The 19,940-nt window shown below is 64.8% G+C and overlaps 1 protein-coding gene across 3 annotated transcripts; it reads left to right on the forward strand.

Annotated features, from left to right (window-relative positions):
- The first annotated feature begins 1,384 nt into the window (after nucleotides 1–1,384).
- Nucleotides 1,385–19,931, forward strand: ZBTB7B (zinc finger and BTB domain containing 7B). Of its 3 annotated transcripts, XM_041745131.1 has the most exons (5): nucleotides 1,385–2,063; nucleotides 2,873–4,783; nucleotides 4,941–5,040; nucleotides 16,243–17,405; nucleotides 17,790–19,931. In XM_041745131.1, the coding sequence occupies exons 2-5, from the start codon at nucleotides 4,740–4,742 to the stop codon at nucleotides 18,253–18,255; spliced, it is 1,773 nt and encodes a 590-aa protein (XP_041601065.1). In that variant the 5' UTR covers nucleotides 1,385–2,063; nucleotides 2,873–4,739; the 3' UTR covers nucleotides 18,256–19,931. The 3 variants fall into 3 exon arrangements, with proteins under 3 accessions (XP_041601065.1, XP_041601079.1, XP_041601071.1); XM_041745145.1 differs by lacking the exon at nucleotides 1,385–2,063 and having other exon boundaries at nucleotides 4,629–4,766; XM_041745137.1 differs by lacking the exons at nucleotides 1,385–2,063; nucleotides 2,873–4,783; nucleotides 4,941–5,040 and adding an exon at nucleotides 10,668–10,921.
- The last annotated feature ends 9 nt before the right edge of the window (nucleotides 19,932–19,940 follow it).

Below are 19,940 nucleotides of genomic sequence, written 5' to 3' on the forward strand. Positions count from 1 at the left end.
TGATTCCAGCTCTGGCCTTCTGCCTCCTTTTCCTTTCTAGCCCCCACACCCACCAGCTGGGATGGCACCTGCAGGTGGATCCTGGAGTCTGAGGGTCCTGAGTCCAAGGGCATTTGCCAGGGGTGGGGACGTCCAGGAAAGAGCACCCTGGCAGTGGTGGATGGAAGGGGGCGGGGCCTGGGACGTTGAAAGAGGGCAAAGGGGAGTGACGAGAGGTGGTCCACGGACAGGGTCAACTTTCAAGAGTGTCCTGAAGGTGGAGAGGCTGAGGAGAGGGTGGGAGAATAACGAAAAGCTTGTGCACCCTCTGAGAGCCCTCCTCACTCCACAACACACTTGCAGACTTACGCAGGCCCACTCTGCAAGGTGGCAGGGCGAGGGCAGTCAGTCATTGCCACCTTGAAGAAAATGGGCCCAGAGAGGTGAGAAGCGACCCGTCAAGGTCATGCCCAGGGCACACTGCAATGGGGTGGTCAGGCGGTGAACCTAGATTTCTTCATCTCAAGTCCAGGGTTTCTCTCCACTGTCCAGCCTTCCTCTTCTGAACCGGTGCCTGGGAGATGGGGCCAGGAAGGCCATGCATGAAGAGGACCAGTGCCATGATCTGCACCCACCTGGTGACCCCCACTTCCACTTCACTTCCACACAGCTCCTGTACTTGCTTTCCCCAGCTCCTGTGGGCGTCCACACAAGCCAGGAGATGGTTTCCTGCTCTACACCTGCCCACTCCTCTCCATGGGAAAAAGAGCGAGGGTAAGCTCAGGTCTGGAGTGTCCAAACCACTCTCAGGAGCTCAGGGCAGGGCGTGGGCGGCAGAAGAGGGGAGGGGTAGGGAAGATCTTACCCCGGGCGCCCGGGCGCCCTCTAGTGGCCACATGGAGGTAGGGGAAGGGCGGGATAAAACCGGGCCTGAGCCTCCGCGAAGCTGAAAGGGACCCCTAAACGCGACAGCCCTGGGAGGAGCGGCCTGACAGCCAGGATTCCCAGCGGATTCCGGCGGACATGGTGTGCCAAAGGCAAGTGGAGGACAGGGGTCCTGGCCACAGGGTCTGTGAGCCGAGCGCACTAAACCAGCTATTTTACTAACGATCTTGGTAGGGGCCCGCGTTTTCCCTGCAACGCCCCGAAGCCGAGGGATGGAGGGGTGCGGCGTGGTTTCACCCACGCGGGAGCGCAGACCCCCAAGGGCACCAGCGCTTCCTGGCGTTCCTATTTGCATCTCGTTTGCATAGCAGTCATTTCCCCTTCGAAGGGCAGAAGTCCCCAAGCCCTTTCTCGGTTACTCCCAGCTAAGACTTTGTACAGCCTGCCCTGCGCGTCCTTCCGGCCCCTCCCGGCCGGAGCCGCCGCCCCCCGACCCTCGCGTCCTCCACCAGCCCCGGCTTCTCCGCCGGGCTCGCGGGGCCGCGGCACCTGCGCCGCCTGCTGGCCGCCCCTCCGAGGCCGAGGGCGCAGGGGTTCTGTTTCGCCTGTTCCGGGACGTGGAGTTTTGGAAATTGTTCCCCGAGCTTCCTGAGGCTAAATTTATCTCCCCCGGCCCTGAGGGGCGCAGAGATCCCGGAGACGATTAGCGCTGAGGCGCAGCCGGCTCCCGCCCAGAGGCCCGGAATAGGCGCTGGGTTATAAATAGTGCGCCCGCAGGTGTGGGGGGGAGTCGGCGGGAGGGGCAACCCTGGCAGCCACGGCCCCTTCAGGTGGGTTGGGCGGTCGCGGTGGGGGCGCCGGGGGGCGGCGAGCGGGGGGGTGCTGCGGTCTGAGCGCCCCCAGCGGTTTCCTGGGCGGCGGGTTTTTCGAGGGAAGCGGAGGCAGCCGGGGCAGCGGGGGGAGCGGGGAAGAGGTGGGCGCCCAGGGCAAGCTGACGCTCGGCTTCTAGTTCAGCAACCCCCGCCCATCTTCCAACACAGGCCCCCAGACCCACTCACTCAGGACCCTGCCCAGACAGCCCAGCCCTTCTTCCGCCAGAAGCGCGCTCTGCAAACACCTAACTGTCCTGCAGCTGTCCCTGAGCGCACGTGGCCAGTCCGACACCTGGCTGTCACCGGAGCCGTCGCCCCCGGCCCCAGGTACACAGCCCTCGCGAGGAGGGATGAACTCCCAGCCCGGGCTGGCATCCTTCGCACCGTCAAGCACGTCTCACTTTCCGGGATTTACCCATCTCCTGTGACGTTGCCCTCAAAATTAAGGGCTGGCTGGTCGCCTGAGATTTAGGTCTGCATGTGCGAATCTGGGATGCCCGCCCCCTCCCCGGGAGGCCCCTGTAGGCCCCACACCTGCCCTGCAGACCTCGGTGCCAGTCCCGGCCTGGTGGCAGGGCGGGGGTGGCAGCAGGCCCCCTGGGGCCCCGCTGGGGGCGGGGTGGGGGTGAGGGGGTGGGGAGTGCTCCTGGAAGGGGGCGCAGCCCCCAGTCGGGCTTTCTGGGTTGCTGCAGTCTCTAACCAGGAGCCAGGAGCTAGAGGGAAGGCGGGAATTTCGAGTCGGGGATCCCCCCTCCTACTTCTGCGCCTGCAAGGAAGCTGTATGGACGAGAAGAGAAACGTGGGTGCTGGCGGGAGCGGGGGCAGGCTGTCGCGGAGGAACAGACAGGAGGTTCTAGGTCCCGCTGCTGGCAGGTCCAGCCCGGGTCCAGCAAGACTCCGGAGACGACCCTAGGCGAGGGTGGACGGGGCGGCCAGAGGCCCGGGGCGCCCCTCGTTTCTCCGTACCTAGGGTCTGGTGCCAAGGCGTCCGCCCTTGGGCTGCCTCTGGACACCCAGGCTCTGCCCTGCCAGAGCCACCTTCCCGCCCTCCTTTGCCTGGGCCTTGCCCCCTCCTCCGAGCAGCAGCCCCCTCTCCGTGGCACTGCCGCCTATCCCCCAGCACGACTCTTCCCTAGGCCAGCGCGATCCCGACGGCAGGAGAGGGAGGGAGAAACCCTGGCCTGGACCCCGCCGCTCCCGGCGCTCAACGACTAGACAGTCCGGCGGGGCCGAGAAGAAAACCCGGAGCAGTGACCGGCCGCAGGGCCCAAGGGGAACAGGGACGATAGAAAAACCTGGAGCGGACTTCGCGAGCGGGAGCGCCCTAGGCCTGCTGCTACCCCCTCCTTCCTACAGCCCCCCTAATTCTCCAGTGAGATAATGTCTGAGGTGGGGGGCTGTTTGGCTTGGCCCGGGCCCTCAGGAGCGCCTCACACTTTCCGCCCCTGGCTGGGGCGCAGGGTAGCGGCCCCGAGGCTGAGTCACGGCCGGAGAGGGAGGGAGGACCCGGGACTCCGCCCCTCCCCCTGCGCGGGGATCCCGGGTCAGCCCGGGTGAGGGCCAGGGCCCCCTGGCGCCGCCCATTGTGGTCCAACAGGTTGAGCTGGTGTCGCGCGGAGCCACCTGCTGGAAAGGGAGGGAGGCCCCCCGCGGAGGGGGCTGGGGAAGCGGGAGCGAGTCGGCCCCGGTTCGGCCCGGCCGGCTGCGGGGAACGGAACCTGGCTCGCGGTAGCAGGATTTGACTCCGTTTTACACCAGTGGGAGGGGCCGTCCGGGTACAGAGCGCGGCGGGCGCCGCTGGACGAGTCCACTGCTGGACGCGTTCCCCCAGGCTGCCTTCTTCACCGGCGGGGGCGTCGAGGACGTACCCCGCCCCCCACACACATCTGGAAACGCCCAGGCTCCCCTGGCCACCGGGGTCTCCGAATGAATCCCGGTCCAGAGGTCCCTTCTTCGCGGAGACTCAGTTTCTCCACTTAGGGAGCAGGCGGAATGGAGGCGGGGAGCAACCGCGCGAGCGCGCCTCCCCTCCCCCTTTGCGGGCCCAGCCCCTCCCCTCCGACAATGCCAAGGCCGCAGCGGGCACCGGCTGGGGCGCAGAGGCTGCTTGCCCAGGGCGCCACTCCCTCCCCGCGGGGCGCCGTCACGCGTGGGGAGGGATGCACAGTGCCCGCAGCCCCCACTCCCCCGCGCCCTCGGAGTCGGGGAGGGGCGTAGGAGCCGGAGCCAAGGCCTGGCGGCTCCCCTCCCCCTACCTCCCGGGGCACTGACCTGATTATAGCCCCTCCCGGGACCCCCCCTTCCTCAATCCCTTAAGTCCCGCCTCACCCCCACCCGGCCTATCTTTAACCTCTCAGACCCTTCCCTCCCGACTGGGTGACTGCACCAAAGCCCCTCGTGGAGACCGAGAGCCCACGATGGGGGCGCTGGGTTCCCGGGCCACTGCGGACACTGCCCCTCCCCCTTTCCCTCCTCCAGGTTTCAGGCCAGCCCCTTGGCTCCGCCCCCTCCCTGGCGGAACGCGGGGCGGGACCCACTTGAGACGGGCGGGTGCGCAGCCCAATGGGCGGGTAGGGCGGCGGAGCGCAGGGGGCGGGGCGGGGCCGCCGCGGAGGGCTGGATGGGGGTCGGGGGTGGAGCCCGAGTTAAGGTGGACTGCTAGAGATAGGGGCTAGGGGAGAAAGAGGGAGAGGGAGGGGGAGAGGGACCGCGGCAGGTGGAGGGAGAAAGAGAGCGCAGGAGAGAAGGAGGGAAAACGAGGAGGGTGGCCAAGGCTGGGAGAGCAGAGTAGAAGCTCAGAGGAAGGGAGCGCCAGGGGAGGGAGGGACCCATCTGCGCCCCGCAGGGACTGGCTGGACCGAGGGGTTGAAGTTTATATCCTTATTGGGCGGAGGGAGGGGGACCTGGGGGGCGGGTGAAAAACCAGGAAGTGACAGAGGGTGTTGCTAAGGGTTGGGGGGGGAGTTTGGGGGGTGGCAGGGGGCGGGGGGAGGGAGGGGAGGGATGGGGGGAAAGCCAGCGGGAGGACAGGTGAGACAGCAGGACAGGTGAGGCGGGCCCTAAGGGGGGGGCGGGTGGGAGCCAGGTGAATGTACGGCTCTCGGCGGCCGAGGGGGGGGCGGGCGGCAGGAGGAGGCCGAGGGCTGCGGAGGAGGAGCCCCCCAGCAGAGAGCGGCGAGCGACTGACCGCGGCCTTCTGACTAGGACCGGAGCAGGGCCCCAAGCCCCCGGGCCGGCGGGGGACGCGCTTCTCTCCACACCCCGTGCTTCAGCGGCTCCGGCCAGCGGACCCGAAGGCGGAGAGGTGAGTGGACCCTACTTTTGTCCCCGGCTCGGGGTCCCCCGGACGCGAGACTACTGCAGTGTCCTTCGTCTGTCCTGTGAGTGGGACCCCCCCCACGCGCGCACACACGCATGCAGACCCGACTCCCACCACTCCTCTTCCCGGCGCCTTCCCCGCACCCCGCGTCTTTGGAGTCGATTTTAAGTGCGAGGAAAGGTGGGCGGAGGGGCCCCCAGAAACTTTCTCTGCACTTTTGGGACCAGACCGACCGGCGGCTCCGGGATGGAGAGAGGGTGAGGCGGCGCCGAGCGCTCCCCCGTCTCCTTTGGGACTTGCGGGGAGACCCCCGATCCGCCCGGGCTGAGGGAATGGAAACGCTGACGGACTCTAACTGGGACAAGGCGCCCTCCCCCGCGCCCCCTGGCGCGGTGGGCTGGACCTGGGCCAGGGGCGCGGGGGGCGGGGGGAGCGCAGGAGGCGCCGCGGCCCGGGGTGGGGGGGGGAAGTTACCGGCTGGACTATTCGGTTTCCTGCGCCTCCGGAGCCGCGCTCCGTGTCCAGTAGTGGGGCTCGCCCTCGGTCCCGGTCCCTTCTCGCGGGCGCCGGTTCCGCCGCCACCCTCCCCGGGCCGGAGCAAGGGCGAGGGGCCGGGAGGACTTCTACACCACCACCCCCGCCCCCCCGCCGGCGCCCGCGCACCTGCCCCTCCAGAGTGGGGGTCGCTACTGTTTAGTCGTGGAAGCTACTGGGAGCGCCGCTGGCACAGGGCTGCCATTCAAAGGGGTGGGGGGGCTGCTTTCCATTCCCAGCCTTCGCTCTCTCCTCCCACCCCACCCCAAGTAAGAGAGCGACGTGTCCCGGCCAGAGCGGGGCGGGGGGGGGGCAGGAGTGGGGGGGCGGCGTGGGCAGCGGGTTGTGCCCGGACACGTGCCTGCCCAGGCGCCCCGGCCCTGCTGCTGTTTGGAGAGAGGGCGGGTCCCCTGCCCCCCGCCCCGCACAACCCCCACGTATCAAAGGGCGGCTGAGACGTGGTGAGACCTCGGGGCGCCCTGGGGGGGGCGGGGAGCCTGGGTCCGGAGCAGGGGAGGGGCAGAGGCGCGGGTGCTAGCTGACCCACAGGAAACGAGCGCTGCTGACCTAGTTTGGGACACCGGAAGTGGGTGCCGAGGAGAGGGGGAGACCAGCAGGCTGTCCTGGCTTCCGGGCCAGGTGGAGGGCGTTCTTGAACTGACCCCCGCCCCAACGCCTTGCAGACCCCTAGTTGCAGCTGAGAATGGGAGTGAGTCAGCGTAGCGACTCCCCCTTCCCCCAACTTATCCCTGGAGGAGGGAGGCAGCTCCTGGGGGGGGGGGGGGGAGCCAGACCCAGCAGTGAGGGGTTAAACCAGGATGGGGACTCACTGTTCCCTGAGGGTGTCTGTGCTGTGGAGGGTGAGGCCTGGAGGATTATGGGGTTGCCTCCTGCTCCCCCGCCACACACCAACTGGTTTGGTCACCCCTGTACCTGCCTGGCACTGCTAGCAGAGCTGGCATGGGGTGGGCATTGGGTTGTGGGGGAGAGTGGGCGCCTGGAGGGCCATGCAAGGCCCAGGAGGGCCAAATTTGTGACTGCGCCTGGGCAGCACTCATTGCGCCTTGCCTGTGGTGACTGGGGAGAAGGGCAGGGGGCTCCCCCCGGAGTAGCTGATGAAACAAGAAGAAATCTCTGTCACTGCGTCCTGGCCCCGGCCCCCGGGACCCCAGCTCCCCCAGCGTGCTTCTGTTACATGGTTGCTGCAGGCACGATGCAGCCTGCTGGCACCCCCAGGCGCTATCCCCTCCCTTGGGTACCACACCCCCCAGCCTTAGCACAGGGGTCAGAAAGGGGTCACTGTCCTCCAGAGGGGCTCTGGGGAGGGAGGAAGGCAGTGCCCACCAGGCTCAGGTGTCAGGCCAGAGGTCTGCTCTCCCAGGGCACTCTCATCACCACACAGCTCTGGCTGATATGGACCCTAGTGCTGGGAGACAGGTGTTGACCTCTTCCCCCTTCCCCGTGGTGCCCCCTGGCACCCAGGGCCCCCAGCTCCTCCTTGGCCTCATGCCCGACCCGGGAGGGTGCGGCGGGCAGCGGGGGCTGGGCTAACAATGCACCATCGGGCCCTTTGTGTGCTTGCACTTGGCACCCTGGGGGAGGGTGGGGGAGGGGGCCAGCGGGCATGGGGGGTGGAGCGCCTCTCGGGTGGGGACAGTGAAGGCTGGGGGAGAGCAGCAGAGAATGAAAGCAGGTGGGGAGGAAAGGGAAGTAGGTCAGATAGGGTGCTGGCCCCCCATTCCCAGCCAAGGCTGAGAGAACGAGCCCCTGATCCTATGGCCTCCCAGATGGCACCATGCTGCCTGGGGCACTGCCTATGACTGGTCATCTGGGGTCAGAAGTCACTGCTCAGGGGACCACTCAAATGCAGTAAGTCTGGCCTGGTACTGCCCCCTTCTTGGTGGCTGAGAGACCCAGTTCTAGTCCAAGGCCAAGGCCCTAAGATGGGCAGTCACTGGGCTCTGGACATAGTACTGCCCTCCGACAGGAGCCTCTGATTCTGCTTCGGGGCTTCCTGCCTCTGGCCTACTTGGTTCCGTGACCTTCTGAGAGTTGAGACTCTCCTGCCACCAAGCCTTGGGGCCTATGGCTGTTTTGGCCCAGGGCTGAAGAGGAGAATGGGGGTAGGAAGGTGGGGACAGGAGACGGATAGGACCCTGGCATGGGGTGTGCCCTCTCGAGCCTCTTCCCCCCTCCTTCTGCTGAGTAAACTCGTGAGTAAACTTGACGTTTTGCCCGGACAGTTTGAAGTTGCCTTGCTGCCCCCCCACCCCCAGTCCTGCCAACGCACAGGAGGCCAAGCGCCAAGGCGGGCCTGGGGGGCTGGGGGAAAGGGGTTAGAGCTACTGTCGTCCACTATCAAGGGCTTTGGAGGGGCGAGGAAGACCCCCACCCCCTCCAAGCACACCCCGTCATACTCAGGTCTTGGCAGGAGTCTCAGTTGGGGCCTGTAAGCATCTGTCTCAGAGCCTTGGGAAGCCTAGGGAAAGTTGCTTCAAAACACAGCCTCTGCCCACTTCTGACCTCCACACACCCCACCCCACCCCCCTCCAAGGAAAGGCACTCAGTGCTGTCTGGGCTGCCGAGTTGCCGCCTCTAATGTTCACAGGCTCCCTGGCCAAGGGAGAGCTACCTTTAACACATTCCACAAGGAGACCAAAGAGGGCTGCCCTCTTCACTGCACCCCTGCCCCTCTGTAGGGCTGGGTGGGAGGCTGGTGCCTGTGGCTATGTCATTCTGTCTTCGCTGAGGCCTCCAGATGCCATGGCCTTGGCCCTGAAGGTAGCACCCTCCTCTGTGGGCATAATTCCTTGACCTCACACCTGGGCCTAACCCCTGCCTACCTCCCTCCAGCACGTGGCCCACTAGGCCTGGCCTGACCTCTCCCTACCACCTCTTCCTCTGCCTGCTAGTGTCCCAGAGCCAAGCCAGCAAGTACCTGTGCCAGATCCAGGGGCCGAAGGGGCCCCGGGACCCCAACAAACGCACTGATCTGCCACCAGTTGGCATCCCTAATTCCTCTTATGCCTTCCCAGTCCCTGCCAGGCTTCAGAGTACGGCTCTACCAGGCCTTTGCTTTCGACCTCATGTCTCTGGCTTCAGTTTCCTTCCTGTTTCCACCCCCCTACACCCCTCCCCACCCATATGCCCCTTTCAACAGACATCCTCTCCTCCTTCCTTCCTCCTTTCCTCCCCTTTGCCTGGGAGAAGGGGTCCTCTCCCCCTCCACCGTGGACCTCTTAGCTTTTTACCTCTTCTAAACGCAGTCCCCTTGGAGATTTCTGAACAAATCTACTGCTCTGCCATCCCCACCCCATCAGCAGGGCTCTAGGGAGAACACACGACTTCTCTTGGGAACTACAACTCCCAGGGTACATGCAGAACAATTGTGGTGCATACTGGGAGTTGTAGTCCTCCTTGCTCTCTCAATAGGGTTAAGTCTGGAAACATTGCTGGATGGGATTGGATGAATTGGGACATGGGTACCTTCTGCATCTCACCCCAGTCCCCACCTTGTTCTCACCATCCTGTGTCCATGCGACACCAGGTACTCATGCCCACCCGCCTTCTTCTCCTCTGCTAGGACATGCTACCATTCTTACCTTAGAGCCCCACCCAAGAGATGCCCCCATCCTACCCTGCTGCCCCTGGCAGGAGTAAAATGGAGGGGCCCCATGAACCCCTTCCCTGCCCTCTAGGCTGGTTCCCTGCCTTTATGGCGATCAAAGGGCAGAGAGCAGCCCCACCCCAGGCCCTCACAGGCTACAGGCACCAGGGCTCTCAGGAATCATGGGGACTTTGGTGCCCAAGCAAATGCTGAGGCAGAGGGAATGCTAGGAGGCTGGCACCCACCTTGGGGAATGGAGCTTTCAGTAAGTGCTTCCTGGGCTGGCCATCGTCTTCTGGGCTCTCTGTATAGGCCCTGACTTGTGTGCAGCCTCCTGAGGAGATGGCTCAGAACAGTGTCTTGGGCCTTCTCTGTAGGACCTGGGACTGGACCCGCCTGACTGGCACCACGACGCAGGGGTAACCCTCCCCCACCCCAGGCCGACAGTTGGCATGGGGCGCTGGGAGCAGGAGGGTAGGAGGGAGAGGAGGGCAGGACTGCCAGCATCCTGGTGGGTAGGTGCCAACCGGGCCGGGAGCTGGTGAGGGGCAGCAGGCCAGCGGCGTAGAGCCAGCAGCTGTTGGGGGGAAAGGGGAGGAGATGTTTTAGGGGGCATTTCAATGGTCCTCCTCAACCCAGGAGGACTTGGACTGGCCTCGTGTCTAGGGCACGTTGGGCACCTCTCATTCCAGGAATAAGAGACCCTAGGAGGTGTTTCAGTGGAACTTCATGGCCCACCCATCTCTGGGCTCAGAGCCCTCCTGAGTTGCCCCTCAGGCCCAGGCGGGTCCCACCCAACCGGCCAGGGTGGCAGCAGCTTGCGCAAGGGGTGGGGCCAGGCTTCCCAGCAAATGCCCCCTCCTGGCTCCTTCCTCTTTCCGTGCCCACAGCTCCCCCCCATCTGTCCACCCCTCTCGGGCCAGCTCCATCCCCTTGATCCCCCTGGCCATTGGGGGCTGGCACAAGGGCTGCCCCCTGGCCTGGTTGGCAGGGGCTGGCGCCCGGGCAAGGAACTGTGGTATGTGAGTGGGTTTGGGGTGAGGCATGGGGAGGGCGGGGTGCTGCCTTGCCCAGCCCCTGAGGGCCCCAGCCCAGTACAGGGTGGGGAGGATTTGGTCAGCTCCCAGGGGTCTCGGGGGCCCACAGGGGCCTGAAGGGCCTCCCTGTGGCCCCCTGTAGTGCCGTGTACTCCTGGGGGCAGGGGCCTGGGTACCTGTCACCCCTGGCACTGACTGTCCAAGGGCTCCCCTCCTCCCTCTTCTGGCCATGGCCACCTCCTGTCCCCTCCCCTCCCTTCTTCCTTCTCCTGGTCCCACCTCCAGCAGCCTCTCCCGTGGCTCCTCCTCACCTCTGTCCTCCTGGACTGTCCCAGCTCCTACCTTGCCTACGCTCACCTTTTTCCCCTTTCAGGACTGAGTGAGGACGAGCGGGGGTGGGTACAGCTGGGGCTTCGGGCACCACAGGCAAAACTTTAGGCCCTCTCCCACGCTGCCAGCCCTCTGGTAACCCCTCCCTCCCGGCTTGGGGGAGGGGGACAGCACCCAGAGGGTTAAGGCTGAAGGGGGGAGGGGCTGGGCCAGGTCGTGGGCGGCCCCTTTGAAGGAGGGAGCTGGAGCGGGGAACAGCCACCCCACCTCCCCCCCCCCAGCCCGCCCTCCCCCACCCTCCCAACCTGCTCCCCCCAGGGGCCAAGAGGAGTTGCCGGCAAGGCCCCTCCGCGTTCAGGTGAGTAGGCCCTGCTCTGCCTTGGGAGAACAGGCCTCAGGGGAGGCTTGGAGGCCTAGCATTGGCCAAGGGTCAGAGAGGGACTGCAAAACAAGCCAGGAAGAGGGTGTCCAAGCTTCCCCCTGGGGAAGGTTTAGGGAGCTGAGGGTCCCGAGAGCTGGAGTGTGTGGAAGCTTCAGGACTCAGGGGACCCAGAGGGCAGGGGAGCAGAAGGAGCTGACAGGAGCTGAGGGATTGCTGGGCCAGGACAGGAGGCTGGACAGGCTGGCAGGGAGCCGGGCTCTGGGGATCGGGCTGGGGTGTCCTCTGGGGCTGGGGGGCTCAGGTTTCTGTCCGCGGCTTGGCGGGTGTGGGGTTACCAGCCAGCTCGGTTACCCAGCCTGAGACGCTAGGCTGGGGGGAGGGGGTGGGCACCGGGCAGACCCTGGCACCTTGTGCCGGCTCCTCTGGCCTACGGGAAGCCGGCACTGCCCAGGCAGATCCCGCTGGGAGCCCTAATGTCCAGGGTCTGTCCAGGTGCATTGTCGCCTGGCCCAGGGTGGGTGCCCTCTGGGGAAAGCCCAGCGGCTCCAGGGCTGGAAATTCTGACGGGCAGAGAGGCCTGGGTTGTCCCCCCACCCCACCCCACATCCGCTCTCTCCGCACTGCCCCCACCCCCGCCACCCATCCTCCCCAGCTGGCCCCCAAATTTTGATCCTGTGCTTCTTCCAGAAGGGTGGCATGGGTGTGCTGAATGTGGCCATCCCATGGCAAGACCAGGGCTCGAAAGGCAGGCCTGGCTCCTTGATCTGATTCCTTGGGCCTCTCTCTCTGCCTGCCTGCCCACCTGCCTGGGGAGAAGGGAAGGGATGCTCCGAGCAGGGTGGAATGGAGGAAGCGGGAGAGGCTGGAGTCTAGACCTGAAGAAAAAGAAAGGAGAGGGCGAGGTGGCTCCTGGGGGCCATGAGCCACAGACTCCTAGAGCGGAGGCCAGAGGCTGGAGGCTGGCCGAGGCTGAAGGAAGGGAAGCATAGGATGTCTGGCAGAGAGGGGACAGGGAGAGGAGGTCAAGGAATGGGGGGACTGTGGGCAGGAGTCCCCAAGGGGTAAGGGGCAAGGCTGGGGAAGGGAAGTGGCCCATGCCCTCCTCTACCACCTCCCCCCCACCCCAGTGTGGCCCGCTGGCCACTTGAGGGCGGGTGTCAGGGAGAGGAAACATGCAGGGGCACTGAGATCTCCTTCATCTTGGGGAGCACTGGAGAGTACTGAGGAGCATCAGGAATTGGGGATTTTCAGGGAGGAGAGGCTTAACCCCCACAGCACCGGGAAGCAGCCAACTCCCCTGCCCTCCTTCCCCCTTCGTGGCTTGCGGTCTCCCTTCCCCGCCTGGCCCCCAGGAAGTGTGAGTGCTGGGGGTGGTGAGGTTAGGAGGGGGAAGCGGTGTGTGGGGGATGGGTAGGCCACGCACTGGCCCAGAGGGGCTGGGGTGCGGAGAGGGGCTGGGGTGCAGATAGAGGGCGTGTCCAGGCCCTACATCTTTGGCCAGGGGGCTTCGCCTTCCATGCCCGCCTTCCATGCCCACCCACGTAGTCCTCCAGGGGACTCCGTCAGCCCCTCGTCTGGCCTTCCCAACTGGGTAGTCCAGATGGCCCTAGCCCCTGGGCTCCAGGGGCCCTGGGAAGGGTAGGAGAAGCTGAGGAGCTAGGATTCCTGGGTCCCTGAGGACTTTGGACCGGCTGCCCTACTTCCCCACCCCCTGGTCCAGCCACAGGCCAAAACCCTGGCTGCGTGCAAACTTAGCTCCAAAAAAACAGGAAGAGAACCTGAGGCTGGAGTTGGGGTGGGGGTGGGGGGCAGAAAGGAGAAAGAAGTAAGAGGGAGGGTAGCTAGCCAAGGTGGGGGGTGGGCACCAGGCCATGCCCCGGGCCTCCATCACCCTGGAGGAGGATGTCACAGCCAGACCTCACCCTCCCTCCGCAGAGCTGCTGCACCTGGAGAAGGAGAAGCCCTTGGTGGGATTGGGGGGGGGGGGGGTCTGTGTGCCTGCATCTCAGCCCCATATCTATTTTCTCTGCTGCTAATCCTGGTTCCGCCCGCTGCCCCCCACACTAAGCCTCACTCCCCTAATCCCCAGGGTGTGGGGAAGGGGGGCCAGCCTCACTCATCTGCCCCTTGGGGGCTATGTCCCTGCTCTCCGGCTGCTTGAAGCCTCTGCATCTGGGGTGCTGGTGCCCCCAGCCCTCACTGGATACTGCCTGAGGTCAGCCCCTGGAAAAAGAGCTCCAGACCCTTCCTTTCCAATTCAGGCCCAGTGTGCTCCACAGTGCTGGACACACCCTGGCAGGTGCCCTAGGGCACTGAGGTACACCATAGGAGTTCCCACCTTGGCCCCCCTCCTACCTTTCTCACCCCTAAGTCTTCCCCCCACCAAAGATGGGGCAGGCTTGACTCAGGGCCCAGTTTCAAGAGAGCTGCCCACCTGCTTGGCCGGTCTAGCAGGCCTGACAGTGAGGGGAGCCTGGGGGGGTGGCAGGAAAGGGGGAGCGATGGGGTGGGGCCCCCAGTTCTTCCCCCTACCAGGCAAACAGACCTTGCCTGGTTCCCTGGCACAAGCTGCCCCCCCAACCACCACACACACCCATGCCCACAAGGCCTTAGCAAGAGGGGGCATGCCAGGCTGGGTGGGGATGGGCCGCCCTCATGGGGCGTCAGGGGGCTGGGCACTCTGGGATGCAGATGTGGGAAGGGTGCCCAAGGTGGGGTGGGCATCCTGGCACTGGTGCCCCACCCCACCCCCAGATGATGGGACCAGGAGGAGTGCCCCCTTGGCCTGGTTGGCACCAGCATCATTTCCAGACAGCACCTCAGTTGGCATGGGCGCTGGAGCCCTGGGTAAGAGTTGGGGGAGTTTCCCAGAAGCTAGAGAACCTCACAAATACCTCTCCTTCCTACGTGTGTCCTGTGCTTCTCCCCTCCTTCCTTGCTACCTCGTGGCCATGGGCACTGGAGTTGGGCCTAAGGGGTTAAACACCCACCCTTGCCCAAGCCCTGTGTGAGTTGCGTGGTGAACCAGCCTGAGCCTGTGACCTGACAGCCAGGTCAGCCAATCAGCACCCTGCCACACCAAGTTGCCGCGGAGACCAGCCCTGGGGTGGGAGAAAGGAGGCGGGCTTAGCAGCAGGAATGGGTGGGGTGGGGAGGGAAGGAGGGAGAGGGATGGGGCAAGCCACGTGCCTGCGGGTGCCCAGCTCCAGGCCAATGGACAGCGAGGACAGCCCCACCCATCCCCTTAGGGAGGGCCAGGACCTGCCTAGGCCCAGGAGGGTGCCCACTGCTGCTGCCCACCCGGTTTTTGTTTGCTCCCAAGACCTGGGCCTTTGGCCACTTGTTCTGTTTGTAAAGTGCGGGCAGGAGAGCCAAAGGGAACTGGGATCACTCCTGGGAGAGAAGTGATATAGGGACTGCAGGTGGGAGCAAGCGGTGGTGCTGGGAGCACCTGGGGGCACCTGTCAGGAAAAGGGAGACATGTGGGTGCTGCTCCCTAGTCCCCTCCCCCACACACACCCAGCAGGAGCCCCCATGTCCCACTGAAGGTGACTGGCTTGGAGGCAGGCAGAGACAATGCCATTCTTGTACTTCAAAGCTGTGGCCCTTGACTCCTCCAGCTCCCTGAAAAAAACCTTTTCCCCTCAGGGCTGAGCAGTTTTGGGGAGCGTCAAAGACACTGACTAGGGTCAGTGGGACTCTCCCTAAGGACCCATGTAGGTCAGCCTTTAATATTACAGAGGAGGAAGGTGGCCTCCTGGGGTAAGGAAGTCACTTATCCAAGGTCGCTTAGCCAGTAGTAAGCTGACTCTGGGGTGATTTGAGGGAGGGAGACCCAGCTGTCCCAAAGCAGGTTCTCAGTAGAGGCCATCTGCGCTGGTGTGGAATCTGCCCCTGGGCGAGGCCTTGTCTCTCCCTCCCAAGGCCAAAATGTTTATTGGGCCCCTACTGCATGTTAGCCCTTGTGCCCCACATGCTCTCATTCACCGTCACCACAGCCGTGGGATTATCCCTTGCTATAGACCAGGTGCTGTAGACCAGGAACGAGGCTCAGAGATGAGATGGTATGTTTGAAGTCACAGGGAGTGCGGGCTCAAAGTTGAGCCTGGCTGGCTCCAGAGCCCAGCTCTTGCCCACCCTGGTCTGTCTCCACTGGCTCCAGACCCACCCACACAATGTTAGGGCTGAGGGGCTGAGCTCTTGGGACTTCCACTTCCATCCAACGGCTTGTACAGCTGAGGAGACCCTTGCACAGACAGAAGGGACTGGCTCAAGGTCATTCAGCAAGATAGCAGCAGACCTGGGACTCAAGCAGACCTCCTCACTCTACCAGCCTAGGGGGTGCTGTTTGGAGGGGCCAGTGAGTGCAAGGTGGGGGGCTCTCCCCATTAGCCAAGAATGGGGAGGGAGAGCTGGTGGTGGTAACTGTAGTGGGGAGGGCTGGAACTGGAGCTGGGCCTATTGGCAGTGGGGGATGGGGCGGGGATGATGCTTATCTGTGCGGGGCAGGAAGCACCCGAGCCAGCCAGCGACACCCCAGCAAAGGGTGGCTGCTCCTTGGCCCCCTGGGGGAGGGGAGGATGTGGGGGGGGGGAGAGACGCTGGGAGCTGTGTTTCCCTTTTGGCCTGGGGGGGGTTGGAATCTAAAAGGGGAGATGAACTTTTAGTAGGTGGGGGAGGGGAGAAGGAGGAGGGTGAAGGTGAAGCGCTGGGAAGCTGCCTGGTGAGTCTGCATAGCCTCTTACAGAGCACCAGACCCTACAGTGAAAGTACCTGACCCATGCCTGGAGCAGACCTAGGTCCAGTGTGAATCCCAGCTCTTGTCCTTGGCCTCTCTGGCTGTGGGGAGGCTCCAGCATGGACTGTCACCCTACTCACAGACAATTGAGCCCTGATGCCTTCAGCCACCTCAGGAAGCCTGGGCCAGGACCCTGGTACCCACCTCCCTGCCCAGTACTCCCTGCAAAGGCATGGGGAGTGGGTCTCTAGCAAAGGCTCAGCTCCCTGGGGGCCCTCCCAGCACAGAGGCAGGCAGGACCACAGTGGGAACAGCCTCTGGGCCCGGGACCCAGAGACCAGGGTCTGGGGTCTAGGTCTGAGCACTGTTCAGCACTTAACTTTGGCCGGACACTTCCTCTGTCTGCACTTCTGTCTGTGGAATGGATGCTAACCAGTCCCTCAGAGGGTTGTGGAAGGTAACCTGGCTACAAAGCACGTAGAAGACTGTCAGTAAGTGTTGGCTGACACCAGGGCTCCTTCCTGGGAGCTCTTAATCTCTTCCCCCCTCCACCCTGCAGGAAAAGATGGGGAGCCCCGAGGACGACCTAATCGGGATCCCGTTCCCAGACCACAGCAGTGAGCTCCTGAGCTGCCTCAATGAACAGCGCCAGCTGGGCCACCTCTGCGACCTCACCATCCGGACACAGGGCCTTGAATACCGCACCCACCGTGCTGTGCTGGCCGCCTGCAGCCACTACTTCAAGAAGCTCTTCACTGAGGGCGGTGGCGGAGCCCTCATGGGGGCTGGGGGCGGCGGTACAGCCGCTGGGGGAGCAGGCACTGGCGTGTGCGAGCTAGACTTTGTGGGGCCGGAGGCGCTGGGTGCCCTGCTCGAGTTTGCCTACACGGCCACGCTGACCACCAGCAGCGCCAACATGCCCGCGGTGCTGCAGGCCGCACGGCTGCTGGAGATCCCGTGTGTGATCGCAGCCTGCATGGAGATCCTGCAGGGCAGTGGGCTAGAAGCTCCCAGCCCTGATGAGGACGACTGCGAGCGAGCCCGCCAGTACCTGGAGGCCTTCGCCACGGCCACAGCCTCGGGGGTGCCCAATGGTGAAGACAGCCCGCCGCAGGTGCCCCTCCCACCCCCGCCCCCGCCCCTGCCCCGGCCAGTGGCCCGCCGCAGCCGCAAGCCCCGAAAAGCTTTCCTGCAGACCAAGGGGGCCCGGGCAAACCACTTAGTGCCCGAAGCCCCCACTGTGCCCGCCCCCCACCCCCTGACCTACGAGGAGGACGAGGTGGCTGGCAGAGTGGGCAGCAACACGGGCAGCGGGCTGGGGGAGAGCTACAGCCCCCCAGCAGGGACTGCTTCCCCCCCGGAGGGGCCCCTGACTTACGAGGCCTATGAGGGTGAGGAAGAAGAAGAGGAGCTGGTGTACCCTTCTGCCTATGGGATGGCACAGGGAGGTGGGCCCCCGCTGTCCCCCGAGGAGCTGGGCTCAGATGAGGATGCCATCGATCCTGACCTAATGGCCTACCTAAGCTCACTGCACCAGGACGCCCTGGCACCGGGCCTAGACGGCCAGGACAAGCTGGTGCGCAAACGCCGCTCCCAGATGCCCCAGGAGTGTCCAGTCTGCCACAAGATCATCCATGGGGCAGGGAAGCTGCCACGCCACATGAGGACCCACACGGGGGAGAAGCCCTTCGCCTGTGAAGTGTGCGGTGTCCGCTTCACCCGGTGAGCACCAGGGGAGAAGGGGCCAAGAGGGGACCAGGTTGGTCGGGAGGGAGAGAGGACTTACGAGACCCGAGCTGGGGAAGCAGGTGGTCTTGGAAGGCCTGGGGGGCCCAGGGGTCACCAGAGTGACCAGAGACACCAAAATTGGGAGTCTGGGAGAAAGAGGCAAGGGAGGTGGGTTTGGCGCACGAAAACTTCAGTATTGGAGGCAGAGGAGAGGGTGGCCCTGCCAACGGAGGCTGGGGAAGTCAACCAGGGCATCCTGCAGTAAGAGGTGAACAAATGGGCGGGGGTGGGGGAGCAGCAGGAATGGGACAAGACCTGGGAACCTGGCCAGTAAAGTGAGTGGGGTGGTCCCATCCTGACTTGCTCCCTACCGGCCAGGAATGACAAGCTGAAGATCCACATGCGGAAGCACACGGGAGAGCGCCCCTACTCGTGCCCGCACTGCCCAGCCCGCTTCCTGCACAGCTATGACCTCAAGAACCACATGCACCTGCACACGGGGGACCGGCCCTATGAGTGCCACCTGTGCCACAAGGCTTTCGCCAAGGAGGACCACCTGCAGCGCCACCTCAAGGGCCAGAACTGCCTGGAGGTGCGCACCCGGAGGCGCCGCAAGGACGATGCGCCACCCCACTACCCTCCGCCCTCTGCCACCGCCCCCTCCCCTGCTGGCCTCGACCTCTCCAATGGCCACTTGGACACCTTCCGCCTCTCTCTGGCTCGATTCTGGGAGCAGTCAGCTCCGACTGGGCCCCCTGTCTCCACCCTGGGGCACCCTGATGAGGAGGAAGAGGAGGGGGCACCCAGTACGCCTCAGGCTGAAGGGGCCATGGAGTCCTCTTAAAGAGGGCAGAGCGGCCCGGCTGGAGCAGTGAGGCACCCATGCCAAGCAGTGGGAGCATGCGGGACACAGAGCTGTGGTCAGGGCGCTGGGCCTCCCTGGCCTCAGAAATCCACCCCTTCCCCCCAGAGCCCTCATTCCAGTTCCAAGCTGCAAATGTTGTGGGGTCAGGCCCCCCAGATTGGGGTGATCTCCCGAGGAGTGATACGGGATAGTACCTATTTACAGCTCTATCGTCAAGGTGGGGTCCCTGTACCCGACTGCTCCTGGGGAGTAGAAGCAATAATGTATTTCTGACTTGTGGTGTCCCTCTTCGGCTATGCGGGTTTCTAGGGGTTGGGGGGTTCGGGACCAAAGCCTCACCCCGCCCCCACGCCCCCAGGGGTTTTGGCTGTGTCGGGGGTGAAGGGCCGCCCCTCCCTTCCCTTCCGAGACCCCTCCTTCCTGGTTTCTGTTCTCTTTTCCTGGCAGTGAATTATGCAAAGGGGACCGGTGAAGGAAGGGTAGGTGGGGGAAGGCGAGGGAGAAGCTGGAAAGCCTGGGGGACTGGGCCCGCAGGAAGGAGCCCTCCTCGCCCCCCCACCTCACCCCTCCCCACCCCCCGCCGGGCTCCGAGCGCTGAGTCACGGGGTCCTGACGGAGAGGGGGCGGGGTGGCCTGAGCGGCTCGCCCGCCCCTGGGGGCAGCGGGAGGGGCCCGCTCCGCTCGGCTCCCCGCCCTGTCCCTGCCCTCCCCTCCCGCGTCCCCGGGCAGGGAATGTCTTGTTCCCGCCGCTCCCTCCCCGGGGCCAGAGGGCAGGGCGGGCCGGGTGGCTCCTGCCCTGCTCTCCTCCCGCCCAGGTGCGAGCCGCAGCCGCCGCCGGGCCGCCCCTGACTCACGCCGCCCCCGGGCTGGCGCGGCGCGGGCTGGGGGACGGGGTGAGGGGCGGAGGGGGCGAGGGCGGACGGGCGCCCCCTGGCGGCCACTCGGGCGAGCGGCGGGCGCCCCTCTGGGAAGCGCGGCCCTGGCCCGGCCCCCGGCCGTCCCTTGGGGCCCGGAGAGGAATCCGCCCCCCTCCCTTAGGACTGAGTACACCCCGGTTCTGTACATAGCCTCTTCTGTCGGTCTTGTTGAAATCTAGTTTCAGATTTTTAACTACCCAATTCTGCTGGGGGTGGGGGTATCTGCCCCCCTCCCTCGCTGGGTGCTGCCCCCCCCCTCCGTGGTGGCCTGGGCTCTGCCTTGCACTATCCCCCTCCCCGGCCTGGCGGCCCCTCCCCCTCCTTAGCAGGGGCAGGCTAAGGGGCCCGGTGCTCTCCCTTCCTCCCATGCACCCTCATGCCCATTTGCACAGCTGCCCAGGTGCCCCCAATAGTGAGGGGGGCGTCACAGGGAGGGGGTAGCGGGACCAGTCCCTGTATCTATTTAAAAAGTGATGATGTAATATATTGGGGTTGGGGGAGGTCCAGTTGCCCTGGGCCTCATCTTAGCATTTCAGGGGCTGGGGGAGCCTGGGGCTGGGGAGACCAGGGGCCTAGCCCCACAGAGTGAGGACAATGTGACCTCCCCCTCTCCCCTTGCGGCTTCTCCACTCAGTGCCTTAGGGGGAGAGGCGATTCCCCCCTCTCCTCTTCCCTCCTCTCCTCTGCCCCCACCTTGGGTGTAAGCGACAGGAAGAAATAATAATAATTTAAGATTCACAGTCGTGT

This window comes from Vulpes lagopus, chromosome 1, assembly GCF_018345385.1.
Source record: "Vulpes lagopus strain Blue_001 chromosome 1, ASM1834538v1, whole genome shotgun sequence".
Classification (NCBI taxonomy): Eukaryota; Metazoa; Chordata; class Mammalia; order Carnivora; family Canidae; genus Vulpes; species Vulpes lagopus.